We start from the raw sequence: 26289 nt of genomic DNA, 5'->3' as shown, positions 1-26289 counted from the left end.
AAGAACCCTCAAAATGATAGGGGGAAATGCTGCTGGCAGAGGTGGGTAGTAACAAAGTACATTTACTTCGTTACATGTACTTGAGTAGTTTTTTGGAAAATTTGTACTTTTTAGAGTAGATTAAAATGTGGGTACTTTTACTTTAACTTGAGTACATTTGTAATGAAAAATCTGTACTTTTACTTCGCTACAATGGGCAACGTTCCTCTCGTTACTTTATTTTAATTCAATACTGTAAATGTTAAGAAATGTGTAGTTCCATGCGCGCTGTCTCTTTTTCATGAACGATGCCCCATTCACAAATGAATCACTCTTTTGAGTCGATTCTGTTCAAAGACTTCAAACAAGTTGGTAAAGCTGTCTAAATTGATTCGCGAATCAGTTTGAATGATTTGTTCAGTTCCTGCACGCGCTGAATCGTCTGAAGCGGTTTCTCACTCGAGCGGATGAAGTGGCAGTGGACCTACAGTCAATTAAAAGCAAATCTGCAAATGCATCAAATTGTTTGCCAGCGATGAAGACCTTTATTAGTTGAGCTGCGTATGCTGTCTGTGAACAATTCCACAGGTAGGCCTATCAATTTCGTTTGATTTTACTTTATGATACAGCCAATAGCCGACATTTTACAACCAAACAGATTATTACGTCACTATAACAAAAGTATGCAGTATTTCTTTAGCGTTTTTATGGGCATATTTCTTAATTTATACATTAATTTATACATATACTATTGCGCAATGGCGGCGCCAGCGACCTGTTCGTCTTGAAAATGAACGCTTTGCGTTGACACAGTTAAGCAGTTACACGCGCCTGCAGAAATATACATTTAATTACATTTTGGAGAACAGACCGAAGAAGATCCGTCAATGTGTATTTGATCGTTGTTTGTGTCAAGTTCAGATATGAGCGCGAGCACATGTAAAGAGTTTTCTCTATTCTTTAAAATGTAACGTTAGCTGTATACGTTATTAATATAAGAACGATACATTCGGGTTACAGATGCTAGAAATAATGCTAGTCTCTTCTATGTTTGTTTGTTGCAAAGATATCTAATTATGATAATAAATTAAATATCTATTTAAATAATAAACATTAAATAATAACATGCTATTGTGTGTGTGTGTGTGTGTGTGTGTGTGTGTGTATATATATATATATATATATATCATTAAAGTAACTAGTAACGAGCTACTTGAGTACGATTTTTATTGGATACTTTTTTACTCTTACTCAAGTAACTATTAGGATTATTACTTTCACTTTTACTTTGAGTAAATATTTCTATAAGTACTTGTACTTTTACTTGAGTACAGTTTTTGGATACTCTACCCACCTCTGGCTGCTGGTATCATCACATTTTTTTAAATTTCACTAATTGACACTACTTGTTACTGTATTTTTCATTAAATAAATGCAGCCACTGGTTAGCAAAACCCTTACTGACCCCAACTGGTAGTCTAATCCTTTACTGAACGAACTAATTTGTTAAAATGAATCAGACTTCTCTTCTTTAAGAGGCATACATGGACATATTTGTTACATCAACAGTCTCAGGGCACAATACACCATCACTGAAAAGGACGCTGACGTACAGGTTTATTAGGTTCAAACAGTCCTCCACAGGCTTACGGTTACAGGAGAATGGCCTGGCAAAAAGAAACGCTCACACCTGCAATCTCAAAGTCCGCCTCGATCTACGCTCCACTGCTGAGGATAAAGCGACACTGTTTGTGTGCCATTTAGGACACATCGACGCGGGCCTGATGAAAAGAGGTGAAAGTGTACTCAAGTCAACATGAGCATATTTACATTCTTCATGCACGCTCTTGGTCTTATTGTGAACAGAACTCAATAACAAAGATTCACTGAATATTTGTGCAGAGACGCACTGAAATCAGATTGTGATGCTGCCACTGCAAACAGCATTTTCAAGTGCACTTTAAGCTTTTTCTAGAGGCCTGTTTCTCGTTGAAAATGTCTCATCTTTACAGAAAATTTGTTTATGTATATATATTCTGTTTAAGTATATATGGTATTCAATATACAGTACCAGTCAAAAGTTTGGACACACTTCCCATTTGTGGGAAGTGAACTATAATATACACGTAAAGAATATCACGCAATTCTGACTTTATATCACGCAATTCTGACTTTATATCACGCAATTCTGACTTTATATCACGCAATTCTGACTTTATATCTCGCGATTCTGACTTTATATCAGGCGATTCTGACTTTATATCACTCAATTCTGACCTTATATCAGGCAATTCTGACTTTATATCTCGCAATTCTGACTTTATATCACGCAATTCTGACTTTATATCAGGCGATTCTGACTTTATATCAGGCGATTCTGACTTTATATCAGGCAATTCTGACTTTATATCACGCAATTCTGACTTTATATCACTCAATTCTGACTTTATATCAGGCGATTCTGACTTTATATCACTCAATTCTGACCTTATATCAGGCAATTCTGACTTTATATCTCGCAATTCTGACTTTATATCACGCAATTCTGACTTTATATCAGGCGATTCTGACTTTATATCAGGCGATTCTGACTTTATATCAGGCAATTCTGACTTTATATCACGCAATTCTGACTTTATATCTCGCAATTCTGCTTTATATCACTCAATTCTGACTTTATATCTCGCGATTCTGACTTTATATCACGCGATTCTGACTTTATATCACGCAATTCTGACTTTATATCACGCAATTCTGACTTTATATCACGCAATTCTGACTTTATATCTCGCAATTCTGACTTTATATCTCGCAATTCTGACTTTATATCACGCAATTCTGACTTTATATCTCGCAATTCTGACTTTATATCTCGCAATTCTGACTTTATATCAGGCGATTCTGACTTTATATCACTCAATTCTGACTTTATATCAGGCAATTCTGACTTTATATCAGGCAATTCTGACTTTATATCACGCAATTCTGACTTTATATCACGCAATTCTGACTTTATATCACGCAATTCTGACTTTATATCACGCTATTCTGACTTTATATCTCGCAATTCTGCTTTATATCACTCAATTCTGACTTTATATCTCGCGATTCTGACTTTATATCACGCGATTCTGACTTTATATCACGCAATTCTGACTTTATATCACGCAATTCTGACTTTATATCACGCAATTCTGACTTTATATCTCGCAATTCTGACTTTATATCAGGCAATTCTGACTTTATATCACGCAATTCTGACTTTATATCAGGCAATTCTGACTTTATATCAGGCAATTCTGACTTTATATCACGCAATTCTGACTTTATATCAGGCGATTCTGACTTTATATCACGCAATTCTGACTTTATATCACTCAATTCTGACTTTATATCTCGCAATTCTGACTTTATATCACTCAATTCTGACTTTATATCACTCAATTCTGACTTTATATCACTCAATTCTGACTTTATATCACTCAATTCTGACTTTATATCAGGCAATTCTGACTTTATATCAGGCAATTCTGACTTTATATCACGCAATTCTGACTTTATATCACGCAATTCTGACTTTATATCACGCAATTCTGACTTTATATCACGCAATTCTGACTTTATATCACGCAATTCTGACTTTATATCACGCAATTCTGACTTTATATCTCGCAATTCTGACTTTATATCAGGCGATTCTGACTTTATATCACTCAATTCTGACTTTATATCACGCAATTCTGACTTTATATCACGCAATTCTGACTTTATATCAGGCGATTCTGACTTTATATCAGGCGATTCTGACTTTATATCTCACGATTCTGACTTTATATCAGGCGATTCTGACTTTATATCAGGCAATTCTGACTTTATATCAGGCAATTCTGACTTTATATCAGGCAATTCTGACTTTATATCAGGCAATTCTGACTTTATATCAGGCAATTCTGACTTTATATCAGGCAATTCTGACTTTATATCAGGCAATTCTGACTTTATATCAGGCAATTCTGACTTTATATCAGGCAATTCTGACTTTATATCTCGCAATTCTGACTTTATATCAGGCGATTCTGACTTTATATCAGGCGATTCTGACTTTATATCAGGCGATTCTGACTTTATATCTCACGATTCTGACTTTATATCAGGCGATTCTGACTTTATATCACTCAATTCTGACTTTATATCTCGCAATTCTGACTTTATATCAGGCGATTCTGACTTTATATCACTCAATTCTGACTTTATATCAGGCAATTCTGACTTTATATCACGCAATTCTGACTTTATATCACGCAATTCTGACTTTATATCACGCAATTCTGACTTTATATCACGCTATTCTGACTTTATATCTCGCAATTCTGCTTTATATCACTCAATTCTGACTTTATATCTCGCGATTCTGACTTTATATCACGCGATTCTGACTTTATATCACGCGATTCTGACTTTATATCACGCGATTCTGACTTTATATCACGCAATTCTGACTTTATATCACGCAATTCTGACTTTATATCTCGCAATTCTGACTTTATATCAGGCAATTCTGACTTTATATCACGCAATTCTGACTTTATATCAGGCAATTCTGACTTTATATCAGGCAATTCTGACTTTATATCACTCAATTCTGACTTTATATCACTCAATTCTGACTTTATATCACGCAATTCTGACTTTATATCACGCAATTCTGACTTTATATCACGCAATTCTGACTTTATATCACTCAATTCTGACTTTATATCACGCAATTCTGACTTTATATCAGGCGATTCTGACTTTATATCACGCAATTCTGACTTTATATCACTCAATTCTGACTTTATATCACGCAATTCTGACTTTATATCACGCAATTCTGACTTTATATCTCGCAATTCTGACTTTATATCAGGCGATTCTGACTTTATATCACTCAATTCTGACTTTATATCACGCAATTCTGACTTTATATCACGCAATTCTGACTTTATATCAGGCGATTCTGACTTTATATCTCACGATTCTGACTTTATATCAGGCAATTCTGACTTTATATCACGCAATTCTGACTTTATATCACGCAATTCTGACTTTATATCAGGCAATTCTGACTTTATATCAGGCAATTCTGACTTTATATCTCGCGATTCTGACTTTATATCTCGCGATTCTGACTTTATATCACGCAATTCTGACTTTATATCACGCAATTCTGACTTTATATCACGCAATTCTGACTTTATATCTCGCAATTCTGACTTTATATCTCGCAATTCTGCTTTATATCTCGCAATTCTGCTTTATATCACTCAATTCCGACTTTATATCAGTCAATTCTGACTTTATCTCACTCAATTCTGACTTTATATCTTGCAATTCTGACTTTATCTCAATTCTGACTTTATATCTCACAATTCTGACTTTATATCTCGCAATTATGACTTTATATCTCGCAATTATGACTTTGTATCACTCAATTATGACTTTATTAAACATAATTTTGAGTTTATATCATGCAATTCTGACTTTTTAACTCACGATTGTGAGTTTACCTCAGAATTGTGAGATAAATAGTCACAGATACCTTTTATTTATTTTTTTTATTTAGTGGGATAAACAAGCATCCATACTTTGTGACATTTGTGCAAAAACAAGCTCTTTAAATAAACCACCCACCAAATCTCTTATCATACATGACAATCTGTGTTAAATGATCAAATTGCCAGCAGACAACGTCAATGGAGCAAAAGCATAATTAAGTTTCAGAAAAGTCTTCCAATGAAAAGACACTTAAGACGCCCCGTTTATGGCAAAATCTACATTACAGAGTTTAAACTGTGCCTGTGATCAGTAAGCGAACAGATCTTTAAAACAGGACAGATAAGTGTGACGGACACTAAAGCGCTGTCAGGATGATACTGCCGTACCCCTGCTAAAAATAGGTTTGTGTGTTTGAAAGACTGAGGCTTTGCACAGCATCTTGAGTCATTCGGTGAACTTTTTTTTCTGTATAGAATCACATGACGATTAGCTCATGCAAGACTCTTTGGTTGCAATACGACACCCAAAGCAGTTTAGTACTTTAATTTGAGCATTTTAGTCCCCAGTCCTGGTTAATTTCTGACCTTTGCAGCACATTAATGTCTAAACTCTCTGAGCCAAACAAATGCTTGTGGTTCTTTGTCACAGGTGAGCGAAAATAACATTACTAAACAACATGTCACTCATGAAGACTCAACAGCCTCAAGGCACTAATATTGAGACTAGTTAGATTAGGCAGTGCTGATCTTTTTCTCATTGCCCTGGGCAACAAGTCAACAAGTTACAACATCAAGCTGTAGTTTATGGGATCAACTGTCTTACAGTAAGTGAATACAGTTAATTGGCAACAACAACTACCAGTTTTGCTGCTGATTTTGAAACATAAGTGTCTTGGCAAACCATGTGTCTCGATTCCTCCATTAAAGCGAATGCAGTCAACTGCACACTATCAAGACCAACAGCAAGTTTTGGTCAATATTTGTGAAGTTTGGAGGTCGGCTGCGAAATGACACATTGTTGTTTTGTTGACACACTGCAGAAACTGCACTGAAAACCAACCAGACAGGAACTATACATGCACATAAATCAGCAAAAAAGTATCTTCTAAACTTCTGCATTTAGGGACAAATATAAAGCTGGTTTTGCACTGGTAAGGGTCTGATATTAATCACATACCGTAGTGCTGCAAGAGCTGCAGCTGTAAAGACTGAATCAGTTTGACTCTTGCAACACTGCAGCATCAACGCAGAACACCAAACACCTTAAGATACACGAATATAACGTGTAAAACCAGCTTTAAATAGCCATTCAGACGCGCGAGCATGTGTTTTTCAGCATGTTGCTGCAGTCGAGCATCGGCGCGCGCTGACGTTGGCAACAGCACCGCGCTCCATCCGCTTCTACAGTGACAATTCAGCGGTCTAGCGTCGCGTCAAACTTCTCCTCTCGCGATTATCTGATGTCAAACGTCAAACCAGCTCGTACTTACCTAAATCGTCCATGTTTTGAGGTGGTTTTGATTCGGCAGCGGGAGCAGGAGCCCGTGATTTACCGCACGGTTCTGTTTCGGGTCTCGTGTGCGCTCCGCAATCGCACGCGGAGAAGTTTTCAACTCAAGTGCACGAGCTGCGCGAGCCCGTGATGAGTCAAGCACACGCCGCGCCCGCTCACCGTCCTGTTGACCGAAACGCGTCTAAAACAATATATTAATTATAATAATAATGATAATAATAATAATAATAATAAAAATGACAGAATTAATAAAAACAAAAAATATACAAAATAACGCAAATAAATATAATGGGTGCAAATATTTATATATAAAACTCTAGAAATAAGACAAATAATAATAGCTGGTGATAATATTCAAACAATACATTTTAATAATAATAATAATAATAATAAATATATATATATATATATATATATATATATATATATATATACACAATACGACAATAAATTATACAAATAATACAAATGATTGTAATGAGTGCAAATATTGAATGAAATAGTACAATAAATCTTAATAAAATATTAATATTTAACACACATATTTGTATAAATATATAATTATTTTATTGGTATTTGTATTGTATTATTATTTGTAATATTTCTTAAGTTTTATATATATAAATAAATATATATAACTTAAGAAATATTATAAATAATAATGGGTGCTAATTTTCAAACAAATACATTTTTAATAAAACAATATACATTATACAATATACTACAATATACTACAATTTAACATTAATACAAATAATTATAATGGGTGCAAATATTTAATAAAATAACAGAATTATTCAAAAAATAAATGTTAATAAAGTAATAATATATAATAATTAAAAATATTATAACATGTATATATATATAATCATATAATTAAAAAAATAATAATACATAATTAAACAATACATACAATATATAATATAAAAACAGAATATAATAATATATTCTAATATTTCAATATAAAATAACATAACATACCAATGTATATAGAAAAATATATGAACTAATATTACGGACAACTAGTAAAATTAAATTTAAAATAATAAAATTAATAAAACATTTAATTAGATAGTGTACAGGCTATTAAAATACTTATAAATATCTAATAAGTCTAAATTTAGCATTTTTTCATTATAAATCAGAAACACAATTTGATTTGTTAAGTTATGCATATATGTACAGTATCTGCATTAATTCATAGGAATCACGTGATAAATTTGCTGATGCAGGTATGTGAAGCTGTCTTTCCTTCACTTTTCCCCAGGTGTTTAACTCATTTAGACAGCAGTAATCACCCACAGATGAAATGTCACTCCACATCGTTCATGCCATACCATGTCAACTTATACATTACATAGTGATCAAGTCATCAGAGCATTGCACAACAGCTTCAACATGTTGTTATGGATTCTGCAGTGCAGAATTCCAGTAATGACAACAGATATGCAATGGATTTCAGTGGTAGATGTCTCACTGGTCTTTGTTTAATGAGAAGAAATATTTTTATCATCTTTAGTCCTTTCTGTTATGAGGGGGAGGTTGTGTGTGTTGGTGTGCGGGCCCGTAGCTCTGGCTATCATTAGACACTGGGACATCCCATGTTTCAACAGCTGTGAATGGGCTGCTGAAAGCTTCAGGATCTTAGGGAATCTACTGAACACACTCTAAATTCACACGTTCATTTCCATGTCCGAAGTGAGCGGCGGTCACAGCTGTACTATTCCTGCATTTTAATACTGTATTAAGACAGAATTTCCTACTCATTGCATAACTGTAACTACTCATTTGATCAAACATCTAAGAAATATCATATATTTGTAACAATGATAAATGTGCAATATGTGCTGTACACTACCATTTAAAAGTTTTTTGTTTCTTGAGCAGCAAATCATCATAAAATGATTTCTGAAGGATCATGTGACACTGAAGACTGGAGTAATGATGCTGAAAATGCAGCTTTGATCGCAGAAATAAATTATATTTTAAAATATGTTTACATAGAAAACAGTTCTGTTAAATTGCAATAATATTTTGCAAAATTACTGTTTTTACTGTATTTTTTATAAATGCAGCCTTAATGAGCAGAAGAGACTTCTTTAAAAAAAAATGCAGTATGCAAATTAAATACCTGCTACAAATGCCAAAATTTAACATAATATTTAATATATTTATTTGCTAAAATTTAATCCATACTGTAATATTTAATTACAAAATAGACCGTGTTGACTGGTTTCCAGTGTGAATGAATACCATAAAATTATATTAAAAATGCAAAATTAAAAAAGAAAGAAAGAATAAGCACTAGATATGCATGCTGTTTTCAGAACAGAAAAGGCCCGAGAACAAAGCAGAAGAACCTCTCTTATGATATCACATTGTGTGTAATGATTTGAAATGCCAGGAAATCTCATAATTTCACAACTGCTGAAGCCAACTGGATGAGTAACAAAACATTCTGAGCAGCTGAGCACATCTAACTTTACCAAAAAAACACACAATGACCTGGATCGCACTGAACCTTCTCAGACCGAAAAAAAAAAAAAAGAAACATACAAATGAAAAATGAAAGAATAGGGTTATTGAAGGCTCTTGGGGAAACATGTCAAAAAAATCAATTGATTCTAAAATAGAATCCTTGTCTGAAAATACAACATGTTTCTGTTCTTCTTCTGTTTTTAGCAACTGCAGTCAGTTCCACGGAAACACTTCTTCCTCTCAAAAACAGCAACTGAGCCGACACGGGCTAGAAAGAAAGCGTTTATTTAAATACTCATTTGAATAAATGTCAAACATCTGTTCTCTTTTACACGGAGGTTGTTTGCGGCACATCTCAAACCATTGCAGAGAGAAAATAACGTTCTCAGTCATTTACAAGATAATACATCATAATAGAAAGCTGGAAAATGTGCATTTTTAATAAAAAATCTTTCCAGAAGAGGGCGGAGCTTTAAAGGTGCTAAAGAGGATCTTTTCGTCGACTGAGAAACCAAAAACTGTTAGTGAGTTTTTGAAATGAGCGCATGCGTAAGAACAATCCCCCTCCTTCACAGCTCATTTCGAGGGAACGCCTCCCAAAACTCGTGCACGAGTGTTTACAACCGGCATTCGCTGTGTCGAATTCATTATGTCGGACTCACCGCAGGTAACTCATAATCTGCAGTTGTTACTCCTGACAAAAACATTGCATGCGGCGCCTGTGGAGTGTGGAAAGTCTCGATGATCGCGTAAACGATTGGCTGATGTTTTTAAGGCTCTACCACGTGCACAGATGATGTATATTAATATTATTCCTTTCAGTGCACCTAATAAATAGTCTTTTATCAGTTAGTAAAGACAGTTTCAAGTAATATTGCAAAAATGTATAAAACTAAACATCCTCTTTAGCACCTTTAAAAGCTTGAGCTTCGGTTGCTCAACAACAACAAAGCTGGAGAATCTCACGCAGCCAAAATGAGGATTGTCAGTAACGGTGTTCAGCCTTACATTGTTCAAACCGGAGTCGACACTGATGGAGAGACTCAGGAAGAAGTTACAACTTTTAGAATGAAACTGGACGCTTCTGAATGGTTACTGGATAAATTTAGGTAGTTGCTGTGAAGTTGATTCAACTCATCGACTAGCATGTGCCGTCATGTTCATCTTTTGTGGAAATCCAGTATTGACCCTCGTTTGTGAAGCAGTCCGGCGTAAAATGACAGCATGACAACAACACTCTACTACAACAACTCTTCCTCTTCTCTAAAGCAGCCCAACATGGCCTCACCCCCTTTGTTGTGTGTTCTCAGGGGTGGGGTTTATGTAAATGTGGGGGTTTGTGATGTCACCAACCTGGGAAGAAACTCGCTGTAGTCCCTAACAGCTGTTTGTTGTAGTCCTTAAACAGAGAATTCTGTAAAAGAAAATATCTCCCTTTGCATTAAACTTTGTTATTTACAGACCATGTTTATGCCCAAAGAGCAACATTACACACTAACTAAAATTAAAAACGTGAAATCATAATCAACCACCCCTTTAAAATTAGGCAAAATCAACCTCAACACATGACATATTGCACTGTGTCATTATTTATTTAACAAAATCTAGGCCAAATTGGACAAACCATGGGTGACAAGCAACCTTACTGATTCTATAGGAATTAAGAGAGTAAGTGATAGCAAAGTCCCTTTAAGACAAGTCATTTCACTCGGCGGCCATCTTTGAAATGCCTCTCAGGCATTGTGGGCATCATGCAATCTCTTTGAATGGGGAAACATCAAAATCTCCAAATCTGTTTGCCAAGCTTTCGATTAAATATTTAAATATAATAAATCACCAATGAAATCTGACAACAACTGTCTCATAATTTTTTTTTTCCAAACGCTCGAATCATGACAAAAAAACAACAACTATTTTTTAGGCTGGATCAAGCTAATGCGCATGCGCAGACCTAAATGCGCGTCTCTTGTGCCTAATTTCGGAGGCGCGCGTCTGACTGTTTCTATAGAAACCAGTACTTCTAACTGCCGCTGCAGTGACGCCATGACTTTACCAGTCAGCGATTGGCTCTTATTTTGAAGGCGGGACTTATTCCGCCATATTGCGCGTTACACTTTTTCCCATTCAAAACAATACGAGTGACACGTCTTGTGTTATTCTATAGTCAGACACTGCTAATCTAATGCCTTTGATTAACTGATCATCAGCAAGCATGACCAATTCTATAAAAGCAGAAGTTTTGGCAGTGTACTGGTCTGGAGGCTTCAGGTGTGTGTTAACACAATGCCAAGGAGGAAAGACATCAGCAATGATCTCAGGGAATCAAATTTGTTGCTGCCATCAATCTGAGAAAGGTTATACGGCCATTTCCAAACAATTTCAAAGTCCATCATTCTACAGTGAGAAAGTGGAAAACATTCAAGACAGTCGCCAATCTTCCCAGGAGTGACATAATGCTCAGAGAAATTGCAAAACACCCAAGAACGACATCTCAGACTCTACAGGCCTCAGTTAACATGTTAAATGTTAAAAGTTCATGACAATACAACTAGAAAAAGGGGGGAAACGAATGGCAAGTTTGGAAGGGTTTCCAGGAGAAAGCCTCTTCTCTAAAAAAACCACAACATGGCAGCACGGCTTGCAAAGTTGCATCTGAACAAACCACAAGACTTCTGGAACAAATTCCTAGTTTTGACAGACGAGACCAAAATAGAGATGTTTTGCTATAATGCACAGAAAGCCATTCACAGCATATCAGCACAAACACCTCAACTGTCCATCACAGTGCTGGAGTGGTAATGATTTGGGCTTGTTTTGCAGTCACAGGACCTGGGTATCTTCAGTCATTGAGTCGATCATGAACTCCTCTCTATAGCAAAGTATTCTAGAGTCAAATGTAAGGCGATCTGTCCAACAACTAAAGCTTGGCTCATATTGGGCCGTGCAACAGGACAATGATCCAATGAAAGAATCAAGGTGTTTCACTGGCCCAGACAAAGTCCAGACCTCAATCCGACTGAAATGCTGTGGCAGGACCTTCAGTGAGCCGTGCATAAACAAATGCCCACAAACCTTGATAAACTGAAGCAATGTTGTTACAATGGCTTGCAAAATATTTAGTTCAACAAGAGTCTCATCTGCTTTTCACTACCAAAATCTGCCTGTACTAGTAGTTTGGCGAGGTGTAGAGAGGCCTAGTCTGGTTTGGTAACCTCATAGGTATGCCATGGATAGGCAGTTTGGTCCAGTAGTGGAAGCTTGCCATATTTTTTTTCATCATCAGCTCTGATATCGATGCCAAACCATGCCAAGCCCTGGCCTGGCCACACCAGACTGGAGTTATTTCATTAGTAGTCATTTTTGGAGGCTGCCATGCTTTGTTCTCCGTTCACATGACTCAGCTGAACTCCTGCCAAGAGCCAGTGACTTACAAAGAGACAGGAAAGACATAAAGATGATGAAAGGAAATAAAGGAAAAATACACACACATGCACACCAAAATGGACAATAGCTGGCCTATTCATTGACTTTAGAAATATAGACATGAAGCCAACATGAAAAGCCATTCGCAACTCGTTTTACTTCCATAATCAGAAACAAGGTATTAAAAAGAGATTTTCTGGCTACGTATACCACAATGGAGGTGATTGGAGCAAACAGGGTTAAAGTTGTTTCAGAAGTACAGCCAGTTATACGTTTTAAAGGAAGATTACGTCAGGTCAGTTTTGATTTCATGTTGACTTAAAGGGATAGTTCACCCAAAAATGAAAATTTTGTCACCATTTACTCACCCTCATATTGTTCCAAACATTTATGAGTTTCTTTCTTCTGTTAAACAGAATTGCTTGATTAGAATTGCGTGGTATAAAGTCACAATTGCATGTTATAAAGTCAGAATTGTGAGTTATAAAGTCGCTATTGTGTGTTATAAACTCACATTTGCGAAATATAAACTCGTAATTCTGAATTTTTTCAGTTATAAATTCAGAATTGTGAGATACACCGATCAGGCATACCATTATGACCATCTTCCTAATATTGTGTTGGTCCCCCTTTTGCTGCCAAAACAGCCCTGACCCGTCGAGGCATGGACTCCTCTAGACCCCTGAAGGTGTGCTGTGGTATCTGCACCAAGATTTTAGCAGCAGATCCTTTCAGTCTTGTAAGTTGTGAGGTGGAGCCTCCATGGATTGGACTTGTTTGTTCGGCACATCCCACAGATGCTCAATTGGATTAAGATCTGGGGAATTTGGAGGCCAAGTCAACACCTCAAACTCATTGTTGTGCTCCTCAAACCATTCCTGAACTATTTTTACTTTGTGGCAGGAGCATTATCCTGCTGAAAAAGGCCACAGCCACCAGGGAATACCGTTTCCATGAAAGGGATGTACATGGTCTGCAACAATGATTAGGTAGGTGGTACGTGTCAAAGTAACATCCACATGGATGGCAGAACCCAAGGTTTCCCAACAGAACATTGCCCAAAGCATCACACTGCCTCCATCGGCTTGCCTTCTTCCCATAGTGCATCCTGGTGCCATGTGTTCCCCAGGTGACGCACACACACCTGGCCATCCAAGTGATGTTAAAGAAAACGTGATTCATCAGATCAGGCCACCTTCTTCCATTGCTCCGTGGTCCAGTTCTGATGCTCACGTGCCCACTGTTGCCGCTTTCGGCAGTGGACAGGGGTCAGCATGGGCACCCTGACTGGTCTGCATCTATTCAGCTCCATACACAACAAACTGTCATGCACTGTGTATTCTGACACCTTTCTATCAGAACCAGCATTAACTTCTTGAGCAGTTTGAGCTACAGCAGCTCGTCTGTTGGATCGGACCACACGGGCCAGCCTTCGCTCCCCACGTGCATCATGGAGTGCATCTGTTCCTTCCTTGGACCAATTGTGATAGATACTGACCACTGCAGACCGGGAACACCCCACAAGAGCTGCAGTTTTGGAGATGCTCTGACCCAGTCGTCTAGCCATCACAATTTGGCCCTTGTCAAACTCGCTCAAATCCTTACGCTTGCCCATTTTTCCTGCTTCTAACATCTACTTTGAGGACAAAATGTTCACTTGCTGCCTAATATATCCACCCAACAGGTGCCGTGATGAAGAGATGATCAGTGTTATTCACTTCACCTGTCAGTCGTCAAAAACTCGCAATTACCTTTTTTATTTTGTGGCAGAAACAAGCTTCCATACATAAGAGACTTCTTTCAAAAACTTCTTTTTAAAAAGATCTACTTGTGAACAGTAGTGCATTATCAGTCTAGCAGAGCAAATGAAAGCAGACACGAGCCAAAGGTCAGAGATCAAACCATGGGGCCGAGGCCTTTATTTCCAATGATAGACACACAAGAGGCAAGGCAGTCACTTTTGCTTTCGAGCTTTCTTCGCGGCCCTCTGAGCAGGTGCAGGGCAGAGGTCATCGGCGACGGGGCGGGCCGCCCTCCTTCAGCTGCTGGCAGGCATGGTGGTTGGGGCAGGAGGAGCGGGATTGGGGGCAGGATTGGGCGCAGGATTGGGGTTAGGATTGGGGTTTGGATTGGGGTTGGGATTGGGTTTGGGAGCTGGGTCGGGGACGGGGACAGGGACAGGGAAGCAGCCCCGTTTGTGCCACTGCATGTCGCGTACACGTCGGACGGACTGCAGCTGTGGTTCTGTGGCTCCCCATTCGTTCCAGTGTTTGTAGTCACCATGTTCAAACACGAACTGACGGCCGCGGTAGCCAGGGTACATGTAGCCCACCCACCTGAGAAAAGAGATCGGAGTGATATTTGAGTTTGCAAACCAATCTGGGATCTGCCGTGCTGATCCAGTCTTCAGTGCAATACCAGAAAAAAAGGAAATTAAGTAGCAAAAAGAGGAAATAAACTGTGATGCACAGTTATGGCATGGAGGATGGCCATTTTTGGTTCCCCAAAACCATTTAAATCAACATTTCTGAAAATATCCACTTTTTTCTTAGTGTGAAGAACATTTTAATTATCTAAAGAAACTTTTTCCACTTTAAAGTTTTTACATGACTAGAAATGACCATACATAGAAAACCATTATAAAGAAAACACAACCATTTAACACATTGCGTTCATATTCTGGGCTCATCTAGACTAGTATTCAGCATCAATAAGGTGTATACTGAATTTGCTGTTTTAATAGTTTTAGTTTTAGTACATTAAGGCACTTTAATGGTTTTTTACATTGAGCGTTTTAGAACATCTTGCTGTTTTTAGTGATTGAAATACTGCAGCAGGTGCTGGATATGGATCACAAGTGGCTAAAACTTGCATTTTATTCACATATGTTAATTAATCTTCTTTTTTAGATGGAAAATTGACAGGCCTATAATGCAGTTCTATGGATGTTTTGCCCACCCGGTCATATCATGTGACTGAAAACTATTCCATGAATGTCAAAGTGGTTTCGTGAATGTTCTTCATGGAACAACTGATGCCAATAAAGAACCTTTTTATGAGTGTATTTAAAATTGACAAACTTTTAAGTAACAAATTATTTCAAATTATTTTTATCTCTATATGACCAAAAATGAAGAAACTGATTGCTTGAAGATTTACTTATCTGACTAAGAGTCAACATAAAACAGAGTTCGAATCCAATCCAGTGGTGAAGAGATAATGTCAAAACCCGGAAGACTTATTCACCACTTGTTCACTTGAGATTTTCCTATGGAGTTTTTCAATTTATGAGTAAAATGAAGCCTGTGGTAAACATAATTGATGAAACTTGAATGTTTTGTTTCTACAACTTAAATGACACACACCCAACATGAACTTTGAAACTGTTATGTTTATTTAAAAAAAAAAAAAACATAATGTTTCTAATAAGTTACTAGATAAGCGGGTCGAGTGTGTGTAATCTTCGTTGTATAACAAAATATCAGTGTATCATCAATTTATGTTTACAACAGACCTTATTTTATCCATCAATTGAAAAAACCCATTAGTTTTCCGGGTTTTTACGTCATCCCTGCGACCCACTCTATTTGTTTTGTCATGTGAAACAGGATATTTAACAAGAAAATCACAAGACTTCATTTTATGATTGAATGAAGTGGGCATTTCATAAAATAATTGAGTCAGATTTGAGTTTGCTGTGGATCGTGGGGAACTAGCGGTGCACAATTTTTTAACATTTCTTTATCAAATCTATCTTTGTTTGTTATTATTGCTGTAACTTTTATTAGATTAACGTTAATCAACAAATTACTCTTTTGAAAGGTCGCAACCTCAGCCTTCCTGTGGGTCAAACAATGTCAAACATGGCGCTAAGAAGAGGTTGGGTTTTTGAAAGTCTCTTCTGCTCACCAAGGCTGCATTTATTTGATCAAAAATACAGTAAAATTAGTAATATTGTGAAATATTTTTGCAATTTAAAATAGCCATTTTCTATTGTAATACAGTTTAAAAAGTAATTTATTTCTGTGATCAAAGCTGAATTTTCAGCATCATTACTCCAGTCTTCAGTGTCACATGATCCTTCAGAAATCATTCTAATATGCTGATTTGATGCTCAAGAAACATTCATATCTTTTGTGGAAAAAATTATAAAAAAATTTTCAGGATTATTTGATGATTAAAATGTTCAAAAGAATTTGCATCCTTACGTAATAAAAGTTTTTGTTTTTAATTTACTAAATGCAAAATTAATTTTACTAATCCAAAAATGAAAGCTCAAGACCATCTTGAAAAAAATGAAATGTTCATAAGTCAATGGACTTTGGATAACAACTCACGTTCCATTGACAACTTTTGCACTGGCCACACGGTCCTGGAAGCCGTGAACCCACAAGCTGGGAATGTCATCATCCACGATTTCCATCTTTCTGCCGGCAAAGCCGCTGTTCTCAAACAGATGTAGTTTGTGGTCGGCACTGTCCTGGTAATGGAGCATAAACACAAGACTCAATGGACCGTGACAGCAGATCAGATCCTTAATAGCGTGTGCGGTGTGAACGAGTCTCTCACCACTCTCAGGGGTCTAATGGACAGGAGGCAGTTGCTGCTCTGGCTGTTGGTCCAGGTGGTCCAGCGAGGATATTCTCCTTTCTCCAAAACAAACTGCTCTCCCAAAAAGCCTTTCTGCTCAAAGGCGACCCATCTAAGACAAGAACACATTCACAGGCAAGCTCATTATATCATGATGGAGAAATGGATGATTCCTTTTGATTAAAGCAGGGATTCCCAAACTTTTTGTCAGCCAAACACATTCACTAGAAGATTAACTGAGATTTTCAGTATAAATAATTTAATAACAACTTCACATGTTCACAATTCACATGACATGCAAGTATTATTCATATACTGTACTACTATAGTTTTAATATTTTAAATAAGATTTTTACATGTTTTTTCTCAGTATTTTTGTCTTATCTTCCAGTTCAAATATCTAAACATTCTTACATCAAGATACATTTACTTCAGAAGCTTAAGACTTACGATAATACGTCTAACTTAAGATAATACAAGATAATCTTGTTTTCTAAAAAAAGCATCTAAATTAAGTAAGATTTTGCTGAAAACAAGCAATAATTTCTGCCAGCAGGGTCAGAAAAGTAAACTTAGTTCAAAGGGAAAACAAGATTATTTTTCTGATCCAAGTGGCAGATATTTGTTCTTGTTGTAAGCATGTCGCATTTTTCATTAAACTAGACTTATATCTTAATATCTTAAGTAATTTTGCTTCTCAAGTAAATGTATCTTGATTTAAGAATATTAAGATATTTGTACTGGAAAACAACAAAAATACTGAGGAAGAATATAATTTTTTTTCAATGTAGTTATTTAGTACTTTATTTTAAACGAAAATGAGAAATATTGTCTTGTAAACTAGCTGAAATAAAATAATTTTACATTTTTTTTATTTCATTTCAGCTAATGTTTATTTTATTTCAAGAAATGAAAATGTTTTTAGTTTTAATCTTAGATTTAGTTAAAGACTAACTGTCAGTCTCCTACACTCAAAAAAATAACTCTTTGAACGAACATAAAAAAAATAATGGAAATGATTTCCACATGATTAAGTTGCTTTATTTCAGCATTATGCAATTCTGTTATTCCAATTTAATGTACTTACGTTGGGTCAACTTAATTTATTAAGGTTGATTCAACCTTTTTACTATGTTTGGGCACAGCTTAATTTAATAGTGTCAGCCCAACTATTTTGCAATGTTTTGGACCAACTCATTTACTTAAGTTGATCCAATCTATGCAATTTAAGTTAGCCTAACAAAAGTGCTTAATGCTGAAAGAAAGCCATTTAATCACGCGGAAATCCTTTCCATGATTTAATTAGATTAATTCAAAGAATAGCTTTTGAGTGTACACTAAAACCACTAATATAGTCCACTTGAAGGGGTGAATGAAAATGTAATAATGAAAGGATTTATCTTGAACTCTGTCATGGAACCGAGCATGTATAAACCTTAATAAACAATTTAATAATCAATTAAAATGGAATTTATACCTATATGATATTATGATGTACCCACATCGGACCAGCGGTTTAGAAAATGGAAAATTCTGCGCAACCATCACAGTGCATTATGGGTATTCTCTAGCTGTTGCGCGTACATCAGTTGTACACTCGTTATTGCGGTGCATTACGGGATCGAATGAGAGCACTAGATAACATCAACTATATTTTCAGACAGCACTACAAATGTCTGTCCCCTCAAACAGTGTATAGAGAGCGATTTCGGACATATTCCTTGATTAGTTTGTTTAGGTGAGTTTGATCAGGGTTGCAGCAAAACTTTGCAGGAAAGCGGATCTCGAGAGAACATGTACTCACGGGCAAGACTCAACTATGACTGATCCAACTTTTTCCAAGTTCTTCTCAATCAAGTCCTTGCATTCTGCTGACAGCTCAACCTTTTTTCCTCTGAAGTTCTCAAATTCATACAGTGAGACCTGTTAAGATAATTCAATACATTTTAAGTCATAAACTGTTTGGGTTCAGCATTTACATGTAAATAATTTATAAAACCATTTATGGAAATTGTCAGAATCACTTCAATATATTTGCAATAATACTTAACAATAACGTTAAATTTGTTAACAACATTACTTAAAGGATTAGTTCACTTCAGAATTTAAATTTCCTTTCTTTCTTCAGTCGAAAAGAAATGACGTTTTTTGAGGAAAGCATTCAGGATTTTTCTCCATATAGTGGACTTCACTGGGGTTCAACGGTTTGAAGGTCCAAATGTGAGTTTCAGTGCAGCTTCAAAGCTTGACATAGGTGGAAGTCCCGCGGTAGAGCAAAAAACTCCATCTCATTTTCGCCTACAACTTCAAAATCGTCCGACATCGTTCTTTTATCTTTTTTTGTAAAGGCTGTTTGACTTTTGCACTTTGTAGACGGTATTTCCGGCTGACCTTTCCAACATGATTATGTAATGTGTGGCGCATCACAGAACAGTGCAAGATGAGCAGTTTTGGTTAAAAAGTATATATGTATATATACACCTCAAGAAGTGTGCAACCAATCAAAAGTCAGAGATCTCAATATGAACTCAAACATTTCTCATCAAATTCAAATGATGCTCCACATTCATTTATAGCTCAATAATCTTACTAACTATTGACCCATTGTATCTATTTATGCATGTGAAGTTGAAGTTGATACATAATACAAACTGAGGCTTTCCTCTGCGAGTAATAACTGTATAAATTAGCATATCTGTACCTTGTAAACTGCTCCTGCTCCTCCTTGGCTTTTACCAGCGACTTGCTGATCTGGGACTCCCTGCTGATCCGACATCTCTGTCAAACACATGTTAGAGATGATTGAGAAAGCCGTTCTGAATCACGTCATACACCAATTATCACAGCATACGCATGAGCACTGAAAGTTAATCAATCCAAAGGTTAAACAGAGAGAATATATGAGATCTGATCTACAGTGGGAAACTCTATTTGGACACTTTTAAATACCTGAATGGCACTGCATTAGATAACAACATATCAGAACAAGTGCCATTTATTTTGAAGAAAGATAAGCACTGCCTAAGCATGCTTTTAATGCAAAAATAAATTCAAAATGGTATGAACTTATATTTTTATAAAACACATCTCCTTTTGCCTAACATTAAATAGGTAAACATTTTGCCTCGAGCAGCAATTTACACAGCTGAGGTTTAATAAACATTGAAAAATTACTGAAAAATATCAGGAACAAGGAACACAATTAATAAATAATTTTGTTCATTGCACGGATTTATGTTTGCAAAAGTGTTCTTGGCAAAACAAAACAAAACAAAGTTGATAAAAATATCTAAACAAGTGGCATTTATTTTGAACAAAGATGCATAAGCTGAGGTATAACAAACGTTGACAAATGACTGAAAAACTTCCAAAAGAAAGACAATTAAATTTTAAAATTAAACTTTGTTCATCGCACGGATGTTTGCGAAAGAGTTCTTGACAAAACAAAACAAAACAAAACAAAACAAAAAACATCAAAAGATGACAAAACATCAAAACAAGTGCCATTTATTTTGAACAAAGATGCATTAGCTGAGGTTTAATAAACAACTACACAACTAAACCAAACTAAACAAAAAACAAAACAAAACAGCATCAAAAGATGATAAATCATCAAAACAAGTGCCATTTATTTTGAAGAAAGTTGCAATACGCATGCTTTTGATGCTAAACTTTCAGGAAAAAAAGAGGTTTGCTTGGTTTTAAACTATGAAATATAAATTCAAATGAAAAAAAAAATGCTTTATTGGCATGATTGTAAATAATACAATATTGCCAAACATAAAACAAAAAATAAAAACATCTGTATAATAGAAGAAAATATTATCAAATATTATAACATAATATTAAAATTAAATTGACAGAGTAACAAATTAGAACATTTGATACTTCAGTGTATCTAGTGTTGAAAATGAAGAAAAAAAGGATTTTGGATCAAGAAGATCACGTCCCTACTTCTGATTAAGGAAAAATCATGAATTTTACAACCTTAATTTCTATATTAAATTACAGAACATTTCATTAGATATTCAAACAATAAACCTAAGAATTGATCAGCATACGTGTGAAAATCAAGACTTTAAATGCATCTTTACCTGTTTCTCTTGTCAGTTCTTCTCACACCTCCACTCTGTCTCTGCGAGTGTGTGTGAGTGTGTGAGTGTGTGTGCAGGTGAGGGTGTGCCGGGCGAGTGGAGGGGACCTGGGGGGTATTTATGGTTTAATTCCGTCCACAGCAGCAGAAATGGGTTGGGCGTTGATTGCTGTTGATGCAGCAAGTCTGTCGTTCGCATTTGTGTCCGTCAGACTGCCTCTCAATAGGCCACGAGTTGGCAGGAGTTGCCCGCAGCCACCAGCCTGCTCTGCTGCCAGCGTGGGTACAGCGGGCACCGACAGGGCGCGAGCCAAGAGGATTCAGACAGGATCAGCTGCTGTCATCACAACCCTGCTCACTGTCCTCTCTCTCTCTCTCTCTCTGGTCACTGCAGTCCCGTGAGCCGCCTCTGTGTGCCTTAACACACTCCACACATTTGGGTCACTGATCCTTATTGATGGATTCTCGAACTTTGTGATTGTTTTCTATATACTGTAAGTGTTTGCCCAAGAAACACATGAATGGAAAAAAAATCAGTTACTACACTCTAAAAAATGCTGGGTTAAAAACAACCCAAGTTGGGATGAAAATAGACAAATCCAGCAAATAGGTTGTTTTAACCCAGTGATTGGGATCAATGTTTGACCAACCTGCTGAATAGTTTTATTTAACTCAACTATTGTTTAAAAATGACTATATGTCTGGCTTAAAATGAACCCAAAATATGCTGGAAATGAACATTTATTAATAAGTTTAATGAATAATAATGAAATAATAAACATTTATTAAATTGCTTATTAATAAATGTTCACCTTTTGATTATTATTGTTGCCTCTAGTAATAATGTGTCTGATTTTTAATTTCCAACATATTTTGGTTCATTTTAAGCCAGACATATAGTCATTTTTAAAAACATGTTGGTCAAACATTTAACTCAATCGCTTGGTTTGTCCATTTTCAACCCAACTTGGGTTGTTTTAACCCAGCATTTTTTAGAGTGTAATTCATTAAAAATTAAATATAAATCACTTTTACTTTTCAAATGGACAAATAAATAGAAAAAGGGTTGTTTAATGTAGTAAAATTTAAAAGATGATTGCATTTTACATTTTTATTTATTTTTTTTGCTCAAATTAATAAGGAATCATTTTATTTTTGAAGTCCAACTGTTCGAAAGTTTGGATTCAGTGATTTTTTTTAAAGAAATTAATACTTTTATTCTGCAAGGTCAGGTTAAATTGATCAAAAGAGACAGTATAGACATTTATAATACTACAAAAAAATTCTGTTTTAAATAAAGTCTGTTCTTTTGAACTGTCTATTCATCAAAAAAAAAAAAAAAAAAAAATCCTGAAAAACAATGTATCAGTTTCCACAATATATGAAGCAGCACAACTGTTTTCAACATTGATAATAGTTTAAGAAATGTTTCTTGATCATCAATTCAGCAAATTATTTCTCAAGGATCATGTGACACTGAATTCTGTAATGTTATGCTGAAAATTCAGCTTTGAATCGCAGGAGTAAATTACATTTTACTATAGAAAACATTTAAATTGTAATACTATTTAACAATATTAATGTTTTACTGCATTTTTGATTTAAAAAAACCCATCAAAAAATAAAATAAATAAATAAAATAAAAAAAAATCTTGCCGAACCCAAACTTTTGAACGTCAGTACTTCATAATAATGGTCCAGATTGGTTAGAAATAAAAAAGCTGCCACTGTAAACTCACCCTGACAAATTTGTTTACACAAACAAAAGTATTTTTTTTTTGTGTTAGATCAAGTATGATCTTAAGGTAACAAACTTTTACAGTGAATTACAAGTACTTGACTTACTTTTTCAAAGCAAATAAAGCAAAGTAAACTGTACATTATGGGACTTTTGGACCTCCAGGATTTATAAAAGCATCCATTTTGCATAAGAACATTGTTTTGGTTGTGCTTCGACACCGCGTGACTGTGCAGATGAATATAGTAATCCTACTGATCAAAAAACATCTGAAGCTGACTAGCTGAAGACATTACTGGAGATTTACCCATTAATAGAAATTAATGAAAATAAATTCCAGTACAACGCTACAACAACCATAATAAAATGAGCCTTCACAATAAGTAAGGCTTTACAATGAACTCTGTTAGAGAGCTACATATGGCGATTTATCTGTTCAATAAAATACCTCACTCACCTGCTGAATAAAAACGCCATCTCCTTTTTATTAAAATGGGTGATTTCCCAGAGGTCCGAGATTTAGCGGCTCCATGTCAACCTTTCTCGCTCGTTCTGCCAGCTAACCTCTGCCATCCCCACAACATATGCTTGCCTGGTCTAAAATATAAACACTTATAATAGTCTTACCACAGTGAATCAGGGAAAGACAAAAACATGTTTTGGAAGAAGGATTGATAATGTATTGACTCATAATTTAATTTTTTTGTTTTTAATTTTGAACAAAAAAAAAAAAAGTTATAGTGTACCTTTAAAAAAATAAAAATGAATATCAATAAACTGCACAGATCTTTATAGAACTGTTTAACCGTTTTGCTTTTTCAGTTTAAATTAAATGCCTAAGTTTGTGCCAAAACACTATTGAAAGAGTAGCTATGTATGATTCAAGCAATGCGCATTAAAATAAAGACATCTTACAGCTCACTGCAACTAAGACATAAATATGTAATTCAGAAACTTTTTATACAGCCATTTTCCACAATGAAAATCAATGAATAGACTCTAAACAATGGCCTATGACTTGCCGCTCTTCACCTGATTCTACTGTGACTGCATTTTCCAAACACAAACCTCTCTTTCTATCACCGACCTACTGTAAATTCACATTTAGAAAGGTTTTTTACACCTCTGTGCTTGTACCCACCGATATCTCGGTCCTGGCACACAATCAAGTACATACAAAGACAAACTTGCTTCCCATTTAGAAAAAATATTTAATGAAGATCCCTTGATTGTAAATCATAATTCATTTTTTTTTTTATAAAACAAAACAACAGTTTCCCAACATTAAACAGGTAAACATTTTCCTCGAGCAGCAATTTACACAGCTGAAGTCAATAAACTAACATGACTGAAAAACATTCAAAAGGAACACAGTTACAAACACAACTTATTATACATTATTATAACTCTGATTTGTGTTTTGTAGAAGTGTTCTTGGCAGGACTGGAAGGACACGGGCAACAATGCAAAATAAAACATTGTAAATGATAATCAGCCCAATTAAAGCACATTAGCTTATGCTTCTCTGCTCACTAGATTTAAAAATACGGAGAATAAAAGAATTTAAGAATGATAATAAAAGCAAACCAGTGATGTTTATAACATGTTGAACATATTGAACAAAAACAATTAAGAGAAAGAAAATGGATGCAAATCAACTGCGAAATAAGGCACCTTTCCCAGTGTCTGACTCATTTAAAGTGCATTGTAGCATGAAGCTATACTGATATCTGCTTTTCCCATGATGAGAGATGGACAGAAGACGGACTTCTTAAGATTGCTTGTTTTATCATCCATCATCATGTAGGATAATAACATCTACTAAATGAATAAATGTAAACAGAATTAGACTGATAGTAAACAGCTCATGCTTTTCAAAGACACCATCTTGTGCCGATTATGATTCGGCATTATGACAGACTTTCATGTGAAAGTAAAAAGGTGCATAACAGGACATCATCTTGGCAAAGCCTACAGTCCAGGACACATACTAGAAAAATATCTGATAATCAGTCAGTATGAGAATGAAAGGCTCATTGCATTTCTCATTTATGCAAGTCGCTTCCTTTGGCATCTTTGTGGAACCACACAGAGGATTTCCTGCATCAGACCTGTGAGGAGAAACAGCAGGGTAAACGCCCTTCGAAAACTGGAACAACATTTGCAACCAAATGACAAAAAAGTCAAAGTGATCTAAAAGTGGATTTTGTCACCCTCTGCTGGGGATGAAGGGAGCAACACACATATATATTCCACCGGGGTTCTAGATAGAAACTTACGGTTGTTGACTCAATTTTTAAAGAACCATTTACACCAAACATTTACTATATAAATGTCTTAAATTATTGCATAATACTTTCCTGTTTTATGGATTATTTCAATTTTTTTCTAGTGATAAAGTAGGCTATGTTTACAAGCTGTTTAAAAAAAAAAAAGTAAAGTCAAGGTCGTAATCATGTCTTGCACATTGGGGGGGACCAATCTTTTTATAAAGCATAAAGAAATAGAGGAGTGAAGGAAATTCTTTGTCTAAACTATTTGCAAAAAACAAATTGCATTCATTTGACGTGTATTAAATGTTTCACTATTTTCATCTTATCTCACTCATTCCCTTTAAGGTTAAACTGATGTTTCACACAGAAATTCATGCTCAGGGTTGCCAGGTTTTCACAACAAAACCTGCCCAATTGCTACTCAAAACTAGCCCAATGGCATTTCAGGGGGCCACCTGGTAAAAATCTCATTCCAGGGGCTAAATATCATTTGGGGTCGCTTCAACCAGCGGACATCAAAAACAACCCGTGGAAACAGTGTTAAAGTAGCCCAATTCTGCGGGAAAACCGCAGACTTGGCAACACTGTGCCTACTTTGATTTTGATTGGCCGTCTCAATCATTTTGACATTGACGAGTGCTGTTAGACTGCTGACGTGGATCAGA

At 35.7% G+C, this 26289-nt stretch overlaps 3 protein-coding genes across 3 annotated transcripts in view; all 3 read right to left on the bottom strand.

Annotated features, from left to right (window-relative positions):
* Nucleotides 1–7142, bottom strand: part of pxna (paxillin a) — a 45061-nt gene extending 37919 nt beyond the window's left edge. The window contains exon 1 of the mRNA XM_067405801.1: nt 7007–7142. Within this exon, the coding sequence (XP_067261902.1) occupies nt 7007–7019 (13 nt within the window). The 5' untranslated portion in view covers nt 7020–7142. The remainder of the gene's footprint in view (nt 1–7006) is intronic.
* Nucleotides 7143–14938: 7796 nt separating this feature from the next.
* Nucleotides 14939–21706, bottom strand: crybb3 (crystallin, beta B3). Its single transcript, XM_067407409.1, has 6 exons — nt 21615–21706; nt 20222–20298; nt 19325–19443; nt 17500–17632; nt 17268–17410; nt 14939–15266 (listed from the first exon to the last, which is right to left on the bottom strand). Exons 2-6 carry the CDS (start codon nt 20294–20296, stop codon nt 14969–14971), a joined length of 768 nt encoding a protein of 255 aa, XP_067263510.1. The 5' UTR covers nt 20297–20298; nt 21615–21706; the 3' UTR covers nt 14939–14968.
* Nucleotides 21707–24550: 2844 nt separating this feature from the next.
* tnks1bp1 (tankyrase 1 binding protein 1) overlaps nt 24551–26289 on the bottom strand; it is a 33517-nt gene continuing 31778 nt past the window's right edge. The window contains exon 10 of the mRNA XM_067407738.1: nt 24551–25462. The gene's annotated coding sequence lies outside the window, so the exon portion shown is untranslated. The remainder of the gene's footprint in view (nt 25463–26289) is intronic.

This window comes from Chanodichthys erythropterus, chromosome 13 (genome assembly GCF_024489055.1).
Source record: "Chanodichthys erythropterus isolate Z2021 chromosome 13, ASM2448905v1, whole genome shotgun sequence".
NCBI classification, from domain to species: domain Eukaryota; kingdom Metazoa; phylum Chordata; class Actinopteri; order Cypriniformes; family Xenocyprididae; genus Chanodichthys; species Chanodichthys erythropterus.
Note: the sequence above shows the minus strand (reverse complement) of the source record. Positions and strands in the feature narration are given on the sequence as shown.

Bases quoted from the DNA above. Each gene is read 5' to 3' on its own strand.
- crybb3 (XM_067407409.1), bottom strand. From the start codon at position 20,296: ATGTCGGATCAGCAGGGAGTCCCAGATCAGCAAGTCGCTGGTAAAAGC. The intron at 17,633-19,324 runs GTGAGTACATGT...TTCTTGTCTTAG, and splicing joins GTCATAGTTGAGTCTTGCCC to ATGGGTCGCCTTTGAGCAGA. The intron at 17,411-17,499 runs GTGAGAGACTCG...CTCCATTACCAG, and splicing joins CCATTAGACCCCTGAGAGTG to GACAGTGCCGACCACAAACT.